Source organism: Siphateles boraxobius, unplaced genomic scaffold (genome assembly GCF_051911475.1).
Source record: "Siphateles boraxobius isolate OS27281-9 unplaced genomic scaffold, OSU_SipBor_1 222, whole genome shotgun sequence".
NCBI classification, from domain to species: domain Eukaryota; kingdom Metazoa; phylum Chordata; class Actinopteri; order Cypriniformes; family Leuciscidae; genus Siphateles; species Siphateles boraxobius.
Window position 1 is genome coordinate 785927 of NW_027508836.1, and position 12522 is coordinate 798448.

Here is a 12522-nt window from a genome sequence, read left to right on the forward strand (position 1 = left end):
TTCAGTTCAATAACCGTCAACATTTCAAAGTTCATGAATTACGAAACAAATTTGATTCAGCTCAATTCAGTTCAATGTTGATTCACTTCAGTTCAATAAGTGTCAACATTGCAAAGTTCATGAATTATGAAACAAATTTGATTCAGCTCAATTCAGTTCAATGTTGATTCAGTTCAGTTCAATAAGTGTCAACACTGCAAAGTTCATGAATTACGAAGTAAATTTGATTCAGCTCAATTCAATTCAATGTTGATTCAGTTCAGTTCAATAACCGTCAACATAGCAAAGTTCATGAATTACGAAACAAATTTGATTCAGCTCAATTCAATTCAATGTTGATTCAGTTCAGTTCAATAACAGTCAACATTGCAAAGTTCCTGAATTACGAAACAAATTTGATTCAGCTCAATTCAGTTCAATGTTGATTCAGTTCAGTTCAATAACCCTCAACATTGCAAAGTTCATGAATTACGAAGCAAATTTGATTCAGCTCAATTCAGTTCAATGTTGATTCAGTTCGATTCAATAAGTGTCAACACTGCAAAGTTCATGAATTACGAAGTAAATTTGATTCAGCTCAATTGAAATTCAATGTTGATTCAGTTCAATAACCGTCAACACTGCAAAGTTCATGAATTACGAAGTAAATTTGATTCAGCTCAATTCAATTCAATGTTGATTCATTTCAATAACCGTCAACACTGCAAAGTTCAAGAATTACGAAGCAAATTTGATTCGGCTCAATTCAGTTCAGTGTTGATTCAGTTCAGTTCAATAACTGTCCACATTGCAAAGTTCATGAATTATGAAACAAATTTGATTCAGCTCAATTCAGTTCAATGTTGATTCAGTTCAGTTCAATAACAGCCAACATTGCAAAGTTCATGAATTACGAAGCAAATTTGATTCAGCTCAATTCAGTTCAATGTTGATTCAATTCAGTTCAATAAGTGTCAACATTACAAAGTTCATGAATTACGAAGTAAATTTGATTCAGCTCAATTCAGTTAAATTTTGATTCAGTTCAATAACCGTCAACATTTGAAAGTTCATGAATTACGAAAGAAATTTGATTCAGCTCAATTCAGTTCAATGTTGATTCACTTCAGTTCAATAAGTGTCAACATTGCAAAGTTCATGAATTACGGAGCAAATTTGATTCAGCTCAATTCAGTTCAATGTTGATTCAGTTCAGTTCAATAACAGTCAAATTTGCAAAGTTTATGAATTACGAAGCAAATTTGATTCAGCTCAATTCAATTCAATGTTGATTCACTTCAGTTCAATAAGTGTCAACATTACAAAGTTCATAAATTACGAAGCAAATTTGATTCAGCTCAATTCAGTTCAATGTTGATTCAGTTCAATAACTGTCAAAATTACAAAGTTCATGAATTACGAAGCAAATTTGATTCGGCTCAATTCAGTTCAGTGTTGATTCAGTTCAGTTCAATAACCGTCAACATTGCAAAGTTCATGAATTATGAAACAAATTTGATTCAGCTCAATCCAGTTCAATGTTGATTCAGTTCAGTTCAATAACAGTCAACATTGCAAAGTTCATGAATTAGGAAAGCAAATTTGATTCACCTCAATTCAGTTCAATGTTGATTCAATTCACTTCAATAAGTGTCAACATTACAAAGTTCATGAATTACGAAGCAAATTTGATTCAGCTCAATTCAGTTCAATGTTGATTCAGTTCAGTTCAATAAGTGTCAACATTACAAAGTTCATGAATTACGAAACAAATTTGATTCAGCTCAATTCAGTTCAATGTTGATTCAGTTCAGTTCAATAACCGTCAACATTGCAAAGTTCATGAATTACGAAACAAATTTGATTCAGCTCAATTCAGTTCAATGTTGATTCAATTCACTTCAATAAGTGTCAACATTACAAAGTTCATGAATTACGAAGCAAATTTGATTCAGCTCAATTCAGTTCAATGTTGATTCAGTTCAATAACCGTCAACATTGCAAAGTTCATGAATTACGAAGCAAATTTGATTCAGCTCAATTCAGTTCAAAGTTGATTCGGTTCAGTTCAATAACCGTCAACATTGCAAAGTTCATGAATTACGAACAAATTTGATTCAGCTCAATTCAATTCAATATTGATTCACTTCAGTTCAATAAGTGTCAACATTACAAAGTTCATGAGTTACGAAGCAAATTTGATTCAGCTCAATTCAGTTCAATGTTGATTCAGTTCAGTTCAATAACAGTCAACATTGCAAAGTTCATGAATTTACGAAGCAAATTTGATTCAGCTCAATTCAATTCAATGTTGATTCACTTCAGTTCAATAACCGTCAACATTGCAAAGTTCATGAATTATGAAACAAATTTGATTCAGCTCAATTCAGTTCAATGTTGATCGCAATGTTGACACTTATTGAACTGAATTGAATCAACATTGAACTGAATTGAGCTGAATAAAATTTGTTTCGTAATTCATGAACTTTGCAATGTTGACAGTTATTGAACTGAATTGAAAGTTCATGAATTACGAAACAAATTTGATTTAGCTCAATTCAGTTCAATGTTGATTCAGTTCAGTTCAATAGCCGTCAATATTGTAAAGTTCATGAATTATGAAACAAATTTGATTCAGCTCAATTCAGTTCAATGTTGATTCAATTCACTTCAATAAGTGTCAACATTACAAAGTTCATGAATTACGAAGCAAATTTGATTCAGCTCAATTCAGTTCAATGTTGATTCAGTTCGATTCAATAAGTGTCAACACTGCAAAGTTCATGAATTACGAAGTAAATTTGATTCAGCTCAATTCAATTCAATGTTGATTCAGTTCAATAACCGTCAACACTGCAAAGTTCATGAATTACGAAGTAAATTTGATTCAGCTCAATTCAATTCAATGTTGATTCATTTCAATAACCGTCAACACTGCAAAGTTCAAGAATTACGAAGCAAATTTGATTCGGCTCAATTCAGTTCAGTGTTGATTCAGTTCAGTTCAATAACTGTCCACATTGCAAAGTTCATGAATTATGAAACAAATTTGATTCAGCTCAATTCAGTTCAATGTTGATTCAGTTCAGTTCAATAACAGCCAACATTGCAAAGTTCATGAATTACGAAGCAAATTTGATTCAGCTCAATTCAGTTCAATGTTGATTCAATTCAGTTCAATAAGTGTCAACATTACAAAGTTCATGAATTACGAAGTAAATTTGATTCAGCTCAATTCAGTTCAATTTTGATTCAGTTCAATAACCGTCAACATTTGAAAGTTCATGAATTACGAAAGAAATTTGATTCAGCTCAATTCAGTTCAATGTTGATTCACTTCAGTTCAATAAGTGTCAACATTGCAAAGTTCATGAATTACGGAGCAAATTTGATTCAGCTCAATTCAGTTCAATGTTGATTCAGTTCAGTTCAATAACAGTCAAATTTGCAAAGTTCATGAATTACGAAGCAAATTTGATTCAGCTCAATTCAATTCAATGTTGATTCACTTCAGTTCAATAAGTGTCAACATTACAAAGTTCATAAATTACGAAGCAAATTTGATTCAGCTCAATTCAGTTCAATGTTGATTCAGTTCAATAACTGTCAAAATTACAAAGTTCATGAATTACGAAGCAAATTTGATTCGGCTCAATTCAGTTCAGTGTTGATTCAGTTCAGTTCAATAACCGTCAACATTGCAAAGTTCATGAATTATGAAACAAATTTGATTCAGCTCAATTCAGTTCAATGTTGATTCAGTTCAGTTCAATAACAGTCAACATTGCAAAGTTCATGAATTAGGAAAGCAAATTTGATTCACCTCAATTCAGTTCAATGTTGATTCAATTCACTTCAATAAGTGTCAACATTACAAAGTTCATGAATTACGAAGCAAATTTGATTCAGCTCAATTCAGTTCAATGTTGATTCAGTTCAGTTCAATAAGTGTCAACATTACAAAGTTCATGAATTACGAAACAAATTTGATTCAGCTCAATTCAGTTCAATGTTGATTCAGTTCAGTTCAATAACCGTCAACATTGCAAAGTTCATGAATTACGAAACAAATTTGATTCAGCTCAATTCAGTTCAATGTTGATTCAATTCACTTCAATAAGTGTCAACATTACAAAGTTCATGAATTACGAAGCAAATTTGATTCAGCTCAATTCAGTTCAATGTTGATTCAGTTCAATAACCGTCAACATTGCAAAGTTCATGAATTACGAAGCAAATTTGATTCAGCTCAATTCAGTTCAAAGTTGATTCAGTTCAGTTCAATAACCGTCAACATTGCAAAGTTCATGAATTACGAACAAATTTGATTCAGCTCAATTCAATTCAATATTGATTCACTTCAGTTCAATAAGTGTCAACATTACAAAGTTCATGAATTACGAAGCAAATTTGATTCAGCTCAATTCAGTTCAATGTTGATTCAGTTCAGTTCAATAACAGTCAACATTGCAAAGTTCATGAATTTACGAAGCAAATTTGATTCAGCTCAATTCAATTCAATGTTGATTCACTTCAGTTCAATAACCGTCAACATTGCAAAGTTCATGAATTATGAAACAAATTTGATTCAGCTCAATTCAGTTCAATGTTGATCGCAATGTTGACACTTATTGAACTGAATTGAATCAACATTGAACTGAATTGAGCTGAATAAAATTTGTTTCGTAATTCATGAACTTTGCAATGTTGACAGTTATTGAACTGAATTGAAAGTTCATGAATTACGAAACAAATTTGATTTAGCTCAATTCAGTTCAATGTTGATTCAGTTCAGTTCAATAGCCGTCAATATTGTAAAGTTCATGAATTATGAAACAAATTTGATTCAGCTCAATTCAGTTCAATGTTGATTCAATTCAGTTCGACAGCAGTGCAAAGTTGAATTATCAAACGAATTCGATTCCGCTGTAAAGCAACTAAAAAAAGCCAATAGTGTCGTTATTATTCAGAGCAAGTGAAATCTTTTAGAGTCAGTTTTGATGTGGTGTTGAACTCTCTTGCAGAGCATCGTGCGTGGCAGTTTCATCGGACACGAGGACTACATTTCTGCGGCGATCGCCGAGATGAGTCGACTCTCGGTCACCAGCTCAAACTCCTTACGGAGAACCAGCCCGTCTTTGCGGAAGCGAGCTCAATCTCTGGGTCGTCTGGGAGAGGTAGTGGAGGGAGAGACGTACGAGTATCAGGAACTGAACGAGGAGAATCTGAGAAACGGTCAGTCGGTCTTGGACTGGCGCTCCAGATCTCCACAGGTCCACAGTGAGAGTGGAAGTCCTCAGCCTGACCACAAGCAGAGCTTCACTGTAAACACAAACGACTCACGGACAAGATCCAAATCAATCCACGCGGCGACGATGTTCACGGAGCAACCGATGCTCATGCCTCGGGATATTTTACTCTCGCCTAGAACTGTTCCTGAACGGCTCGGCATCGCTAAATCCAGCCAGAGACCCGTGTCGTGTCTCTACAGCACATTCAGAGAAAACGATGGAGCTAAACTGATCTCAGAACAGCCGAAGATGGACGCGCAGAAGAGGCCACAGTCCAGCTACAACTTTAAGGTGTGTAAAGTCACAGTTATATATATATAACGCTTATATAACACAGATTGTTTCAAAGCATCTTCACGGTGATGAACGGGGAATTAGTGTTAATGTTGCAAAATGCATCACTTATGAAACAAATAAAATTTCACCTGCAAAGCAGCTCTAAAAATATTATAGACTCATTGTTCAGCTCAATACAGTTCTATGCTGATTCAGATTAGTTCAGTAACAGTGTGAATGTTGTAATAATTCATTAGTTATGAAGCAAAGTCAATTCAACAAAAGCAGCTCTAAAATGAAAATAGAGTTATTATTCAGCTCAATTCAGTTCAAAGTTGATTTAGTTCAATAATAGTGTGAATGTTGTAAAAGTTTGTTAGTTATGAAGCAAACTCAGTTCAACTAAAGCAGCTCTAAAAAGACAATAGAGTTATTATTCAGCTCAATTCATTTCAAAGTTGATTCAGTTTAGTTCAATCGCAGTGCAAAGTTAATTTACGAAATGAATTAGATTCCGCTGTAAACCAGCTCTAGCGAAGATCATGAAGTCATTTTTCAGCTCTATTCAGTTGTGTAGTTCATCAATTACAAAATGAATTCAATTCATCTGTAAAGCTCTAGAAATGACAATAGAATCAGTATTCAGCTCAATTTAGTTCAAGTTTTTAAGTTTTGTTCTCATCTGATAGTGTCAGTGCAGTCAAATATATAATATTACTGAATATTTAGTGTCTTTTAAACCCAAACTTAGCAAACCAAAGGCGAGTACTCAGTCTGAGAAACTTGTTTGGGTGTTATTTCATATTGCAATATTAAGAATAGTGATGATGTCACTGTTTTGTAATGTGTTCGTAGCTTAGAGTGTGATTGGGTTTGATGCAGAACAGCTCCAACAGATTGCTCTGGGTCAAATACAAGATCAGCCTTGCATGCTGCAAAAATTATTTTAAGTCGGCTCTTAGTTTGTTTTACCGAGCGGAAGTGTCCTTTACAGAGATGCACAATGAGCATTGCACGTTTCTGTCGCTCATCAAGTAGAGCACGGCGTTTACTACACCAACGTCATGGGTTTGATTCCCAGAATGCATAAACCGATCTAATGTACCTTGGGGCTGGGAGTGACGTATGCCGTAAAGCAGTCAAATTTTGTAATTCTTTTTGTGTAACCCGAAGTTACATAGTGCCAGTAAAAGCGATACAGACACTGTCAGGCTACGGCAGACGTGTCATTCAACCTATTGTAAGTCGATGCACCATCACAAGGGTCTTGGAAATATATTATGAAGGTTGAAAAACTACACAGTGTCCCTTTAATATTTATCCGTCTCTGGTCATGATTTGGAGATTATGAGCATTTGAACCGTTTTGCTGCTGCTTGTATTGATCAGACAGTAAAACCCCGCGCCCAAAACCAGTCGTGTGTGTGAGAGAGTCTGAAGGACACTGAGTGAAATGAGGATTTTATATATAACGGGAATAACGGGACACTCATTTATACAACACTTTATTCAACAGGAAGAACGGCTCGTTCTGTGCGTCATTCGCCATCACGCTATTTCAACGTCATTGCACATGCGCAATCCTTTCAGTTTCGGTTTTCAATCCGATCAAGCGTTTACATGTTCTCTCGATCAGATTACAAAAGGAATAAACCGCTCCTTTCAATCCGATCGAAATTCCAATCGGACCGATTAAGACGTTTACATGAAGGTTTTTTAGTCCGATTCAGCCGTCAAACCGATTATAAGGGTCCATGTAAACGCAGCTACTGTCATATCCATTACTAAGCCAAACACTCTACGAGTTTTCATGAAAGAAATAGTAAGTTACCTATAACCAACTCTCGGTAAGGGGACGCGGTTGCTTACGGGCCCGGGCCAATCAGGGGCTGAGTCTGATCCCATTTTACTTTATCGTGAATTTATTTGAATAAATAATGACAACAAAACATTTTACTGATCATTGAATACATGTGTGAAACGAACAATGATGGATTTTGGTGTAATTTGTTTGGAATTGGGACTGGGGAATCCCCGGGTCGGGAAGTAAACGTGTATTATTACAGAGGAAAGCCCGGGAAATGCAGCTATAATGTAAGTAAGCGTCTTTTTTATGCATTTTTGGACCTAGGCCTATGTGTGTGTAGTCATAGCAGTGAGTAACAATGTGTAATGGTGCGCCGTCACCAGTGTGGTTTTGTTTTGTTTGTTGTGGTGCGCGTAGGCTAGGGGAGAGCAGGGGCGAAAGTACCATTTTTCAGGAAAACATAATTTTAAAAGATATTGTTTTAGACCGAGATTTATTTTTGCTGTGGTTAATAACTCACAAGTGTGGTTTGCAATACCAGGTGGTATTTTGTACAAATGTCGAATGACTTCAGTATAATTTCACTTTGAACATAAGTTGCACATTGTTACTTTCGACCCCGTCAGTTGGGTCAAAAGTAACAACAATACATTTACAACAATACATCTATATTTTAATTTTGTGTTCCTCTGGTTTTCATTAACTATGACTCTGTTCATATAACTGCAAACATATTTTGTCATTTATCTTTGCAAAAAAATTAACATTACATTTTAATTTTAAATTTCAGTTTCATCAAATGTTTCAAAAATAACCAGACAGTACAAACTTGATTTGCTTAAAGTATTTTTGTATTGTGAATGTCAATCCATTTTATAAAACTTTCAACATAATGAACAATATGACAATTAAACTAAATAAGATAAATTCATGAATTATCCAAATAATCTAACCGTAGTCATGTTTCCATCCAGCGGTTTCTATGCGTAAACAAAGCAGCGGGACAAAACTAACAAGTGTTGCTTTCGTCCCGACTGGAACTCCTGACACTTAAACCCGGATTACTTGTATACCGAAAAGCTCTGACAAGGCTAACTTTATCATGTGTCGCAGCACTAAATAACATGTAGATTGATCATTACTGTGACACATGAAACGAGAAACACAAACCTAACCGCGGGAAACGATGATGACATCACGTGATATTTAGCAGCTCTGTCACTGGCTGCATGCTGAACATGCTGTCATAGCTTGAAACGCAAATGTAGTCAGGGCTCAGAGAAAATCGCTTCGTTACTTTCGCCCCGGTTCTCCCCTACTCCTGGTTTCGTCAGTCATCTCATCTTTTATTATATCTCTATGATCCGATCCTGTCCTCTTCATGGTAGCCTACATTAAAGCAGCGGTACTTTTTTGCGTTGAAAATGTATATAATGAGCGAGTACATCATGAATCCATTTTCCAAACCGTGTTTTTTGTCTTATCCTGAGTCACTATGGTACACCTATAATAAGTGTTTGTTTATATTGGGACTATTTTACACTGGTTCGGGGTCGCACCGCTGCGGTGTGACTCATCATAGACATAATGACCCAATCCTCACACTGATTAATAAAGCCTCACAAACGAACATGCAAGTATTGAGGTCCCAGACACCAGCCATTTTGTAATAGCCTATATTAATTATTTTTATTAATTCCGACACACCAGTTTGAATACTGATATTTTTATTGCATTTTAAATAGGGCTAATTAATAGGCCACTCCTAGGCTTACGTTTTTAAATTACAAACGGCCTACTGATGTTTTTGTTATAGTATTTTCAATATTATAGGCTATTCTTTGTGGTTAAACATACCTGGTTATAGTAATATTTTAAAAACAAAACATTTTGTCATGCTTGCTGCAAGCTTATAAGAGCGACAATATCATTAAATGTGAAGGGAGCCCTGGGAAAAAGGGTTCTCAGACGACAGAAGTTTGGGATCCACTGCGGTAGTGGCCCGGTGTTGGCTCGTTACGCAACACTGCCCAGATGCTGATAAAGCTTGTTTTAAATCAAAAAATATTCCTTATTGTTCCAGTGTAATAAGCTGCTTCCTACTTTTGTCTGACAAACGAAACAAACGTCATATTTATCCCTGAACACAGGCGAATTCCCCGACCTACGCGGCCATTTCCAAACCCAACGGCACCAGCAGTCCAAAACCAGGGCATGTATTAATGCCCACCCAAACCACACGCCGTTCCTCCAATGACATCGTGGACGGCATTTCCCCCAACGGAAGCTCGGGAGCGACCCATCCCAGACCTGCGCCCACAGGCTCGTCGGAGAGTCGTTCCCAGACGGAGCCGAAGGTCTCGCACCAGCAGTTCAGAGCCGCCCTGCAGGAGGTGGTGGACCGCGGGGATCCGCGCTCGTATCTGGAAAGCTTCGTGAAGATCGGAGAAGGATCCACGGGTGTGGTTTGCATCGCGCGGGAGAAGCTCAGCGGGCGGCAGGTCGCGGTGAAGATGATGGACCTGAGGAAGCAGCAGAGGAGAGAACTGCTCTTCAATGAAGTACGAGCACTCGCATTACTCATTTAAAGTTTTTCAGTAAAACTAACTTTTAATGAGAAGTTAAACAATGAAAACTTTTGTTTTGCCAATTTAAAGGGGATCAAGCTCATTTTTTCGGAAATGATGACTTGCTTAAAAATCCGCATCAGTGTTGTTGTATCAATAGATTTAATTACATTATATAAGGATCAGTTATTTTAAAAAATAAATATAATAAAAATAGAAATAAACATATATTCAACATATATAATATAATGATATATTAAAAAATGTATGCATATACTTTATAACATAGGGGTGTCCTGACTTACGCACCCTGTATTTTAAGGAAGAACATTTATTTACTTACGATACATTATTCATTCACAAAGAAAATTGGTGTCCTTAAAGGTTGGAGTTTTCCTCATTTTTTAAATTAAGGCATTAAGATCAATTTCCAAAAGATGATTTTTTATTCCTCTTTTTAGTCAACTTTATCATGGCTGTGTTCACTTTTGCTAGGCACTGTACATACATGATATAAAAATATATACTAATAGATTATATATATATTATTTATTTATAAAAAAACAATGATATATTAAAAATCAAAGTCTTGCCTTAAAAGAACCACATTCGATTTTTTGTATAAATAATTAAATAAATTTTGTATAAAGAAAAAATATTTTATATATATATATATATATATATATACACACACACACACACAATTTTTAATATATCACTGTTTAGATTTTTTTATGAAAATTATTATGTTGTGTATGTATATGTATATATATATATATATACATTATTTTTACACTCTATATATATATATATATATATATATATTATATATATATCTATACATATATAATCATTTAAAATATAACAATAATAAACAAGTTTTAATATATCATTGTTTACGTATATATATTGTGTGTGTATATATGTATAATGTATATATATATATATGTGTGTGTGTAATTTTTTTCTATGCAACTACACATGTCGTTGCTCACAGGTGGTGATAATGCGAGACTACAGTCATAAGAACGTGGTGGAGATGTACAAGAGTGCGCTGGTGGGAGAAGAGCTGTGGGTCATCATGGAGTACCTGCAGGGCGGCGCTCTCACCAACATCGTCTCCGAAACCAGGTAATCCACCAGTTCAACACTCCTGAATGATGATTCCTCAGGTCACGTGATCAGACGCAGCGCTTTCACCCGCTGGAGCAGAAATAATCCACTGATGTCATCGTGATGTCATGCACACAGTCTAGAAATGCTCATCTTACGAACAGTCATATTATGTGATGAATGTTTTCTCTTTCGTATGTTCCCGTTCTTTAGAGAAAAAAAAAAAAAGATTAAAGTTGTTACATTTAAAACTTTACATAAATGTTACGGCTGTAAAAGCACTTCTGATATAGGATACATTCAAAACTATCGAGACAAAAATGCTCTTAATTTTTTTTACTACAACACAAACTCTTGGATTCAGGGTTGACTATAATTCTCATGTATATGATGGTCACTAAAATAATCTTTGAAATATAAAAATGATTGTGTTTACCCTATAATAGCCTAAAGCCTGAATGTTTTTGTCTGGTTTTTGGTTTTTATTGTATTGTTGTTGTTTATTGACGTTGCTGTTATTCTATAAGCTGCTTGGTAGGCTATCATTTAAAGTAAGTAGATTTTGTCATAAAAAAATGATACGATCAATCCATTGAAATCATCCTCTGAGCTGTTCTTAAACGCAGCACCTTAAACACGCCACCACTCGCTCACGTCTGCTGTACAGTCACATGACCATGTGGAAACCGTGAACCTTTCAAGCACCGTTGAGTTTCTTTTCACAGAAGCTTTTACTGATGTTCCTCACTCTCTCTGGTTCATCTTGATTCTAAATTTAAAACATCAACTATTAAACGCCTGCAGAGAAGAAAGCCCAGATTACTTGTTTTTTCAGTACATTATGCAATGTGAAGATGCAATGCATTAGACAACATTCAATCCTGAAGCGTTAAAAAGCATTTTTTTTTTGAAAGAAGTCTCTTACTCAGCAAGGCTGCATTTATTTGATCAGAAATATTATTATAATGTAAATCATCTGTTTTCTATGTGAATATCTAGTACAGTGTAATTTATTCCTGTGATTAAAGCTGAATTTTCAGCATCATTACTCCAGTCTTCAGTGTCACATGATCCTTCAGAAATCACTATAATATGATGATTTGATGCTCAAGAAACATTTATGATTATTATCAGTGTTGAAAACAGTCATATTTTTATGAAAACCGTAATATTATTCATGATTCTTTGATGAACAGAACGTTTAAAAGAACAGCATTTATTTGAAATAGAATATTTTGTATCATTATAAATGTCTTTACTGTCACTTTTGAATAAATTTTTCCATCCTTGGTGAATGAAGGTACTTTTCTTTTCTTTTTAATCTTACTGATCTCACACCTTTGATCAGTAGTGTACTAAACGTGTATTATACAGAGCCCTTAAAGGCTCATGGTGGTGGAAAAAATATATTTCAGTGCTTTTGCGTTCAGATATATATATATATATATATAAAACTGTTGAAAGTCAGGAGTGGAAAGAGGCACAGCCCT

General features: G+C 35.0%; 1 protein-coding gene across 11 annotated transcripts in view; it reads left to right on the plus strand.

Moving 5' to 3' along the window:
* pak6b (p21 protein (Cdc42/Rac)-activated kinase 6b) overlaps positions 1 to 12522 on the plus strand; it is a 37057-nt gene that overhangs the window by 16972 nt on the left and 7563 nt on the right. For all 11 annotated transcript variants that reach the window (XM_077240256.1, XM_077240247.1, XM_077240250.1 and 8 more), the window contains 3 exons: positions 5004 to 5561; positions 9503 to 9913; positions 10917 to 11050. In XM_077240256.1, coding sequence (XP_077096371.1) covers positions 5004 to 5561; positions 9503 to 9913; positions 10917 to 11050 — 1103 coding nt within the window. The remainder of the gene's footprint in view (positions 1 to 5003; positions 5562 to 9502; positions 9914 to 10916; positions 11051 to 12522) is intronic.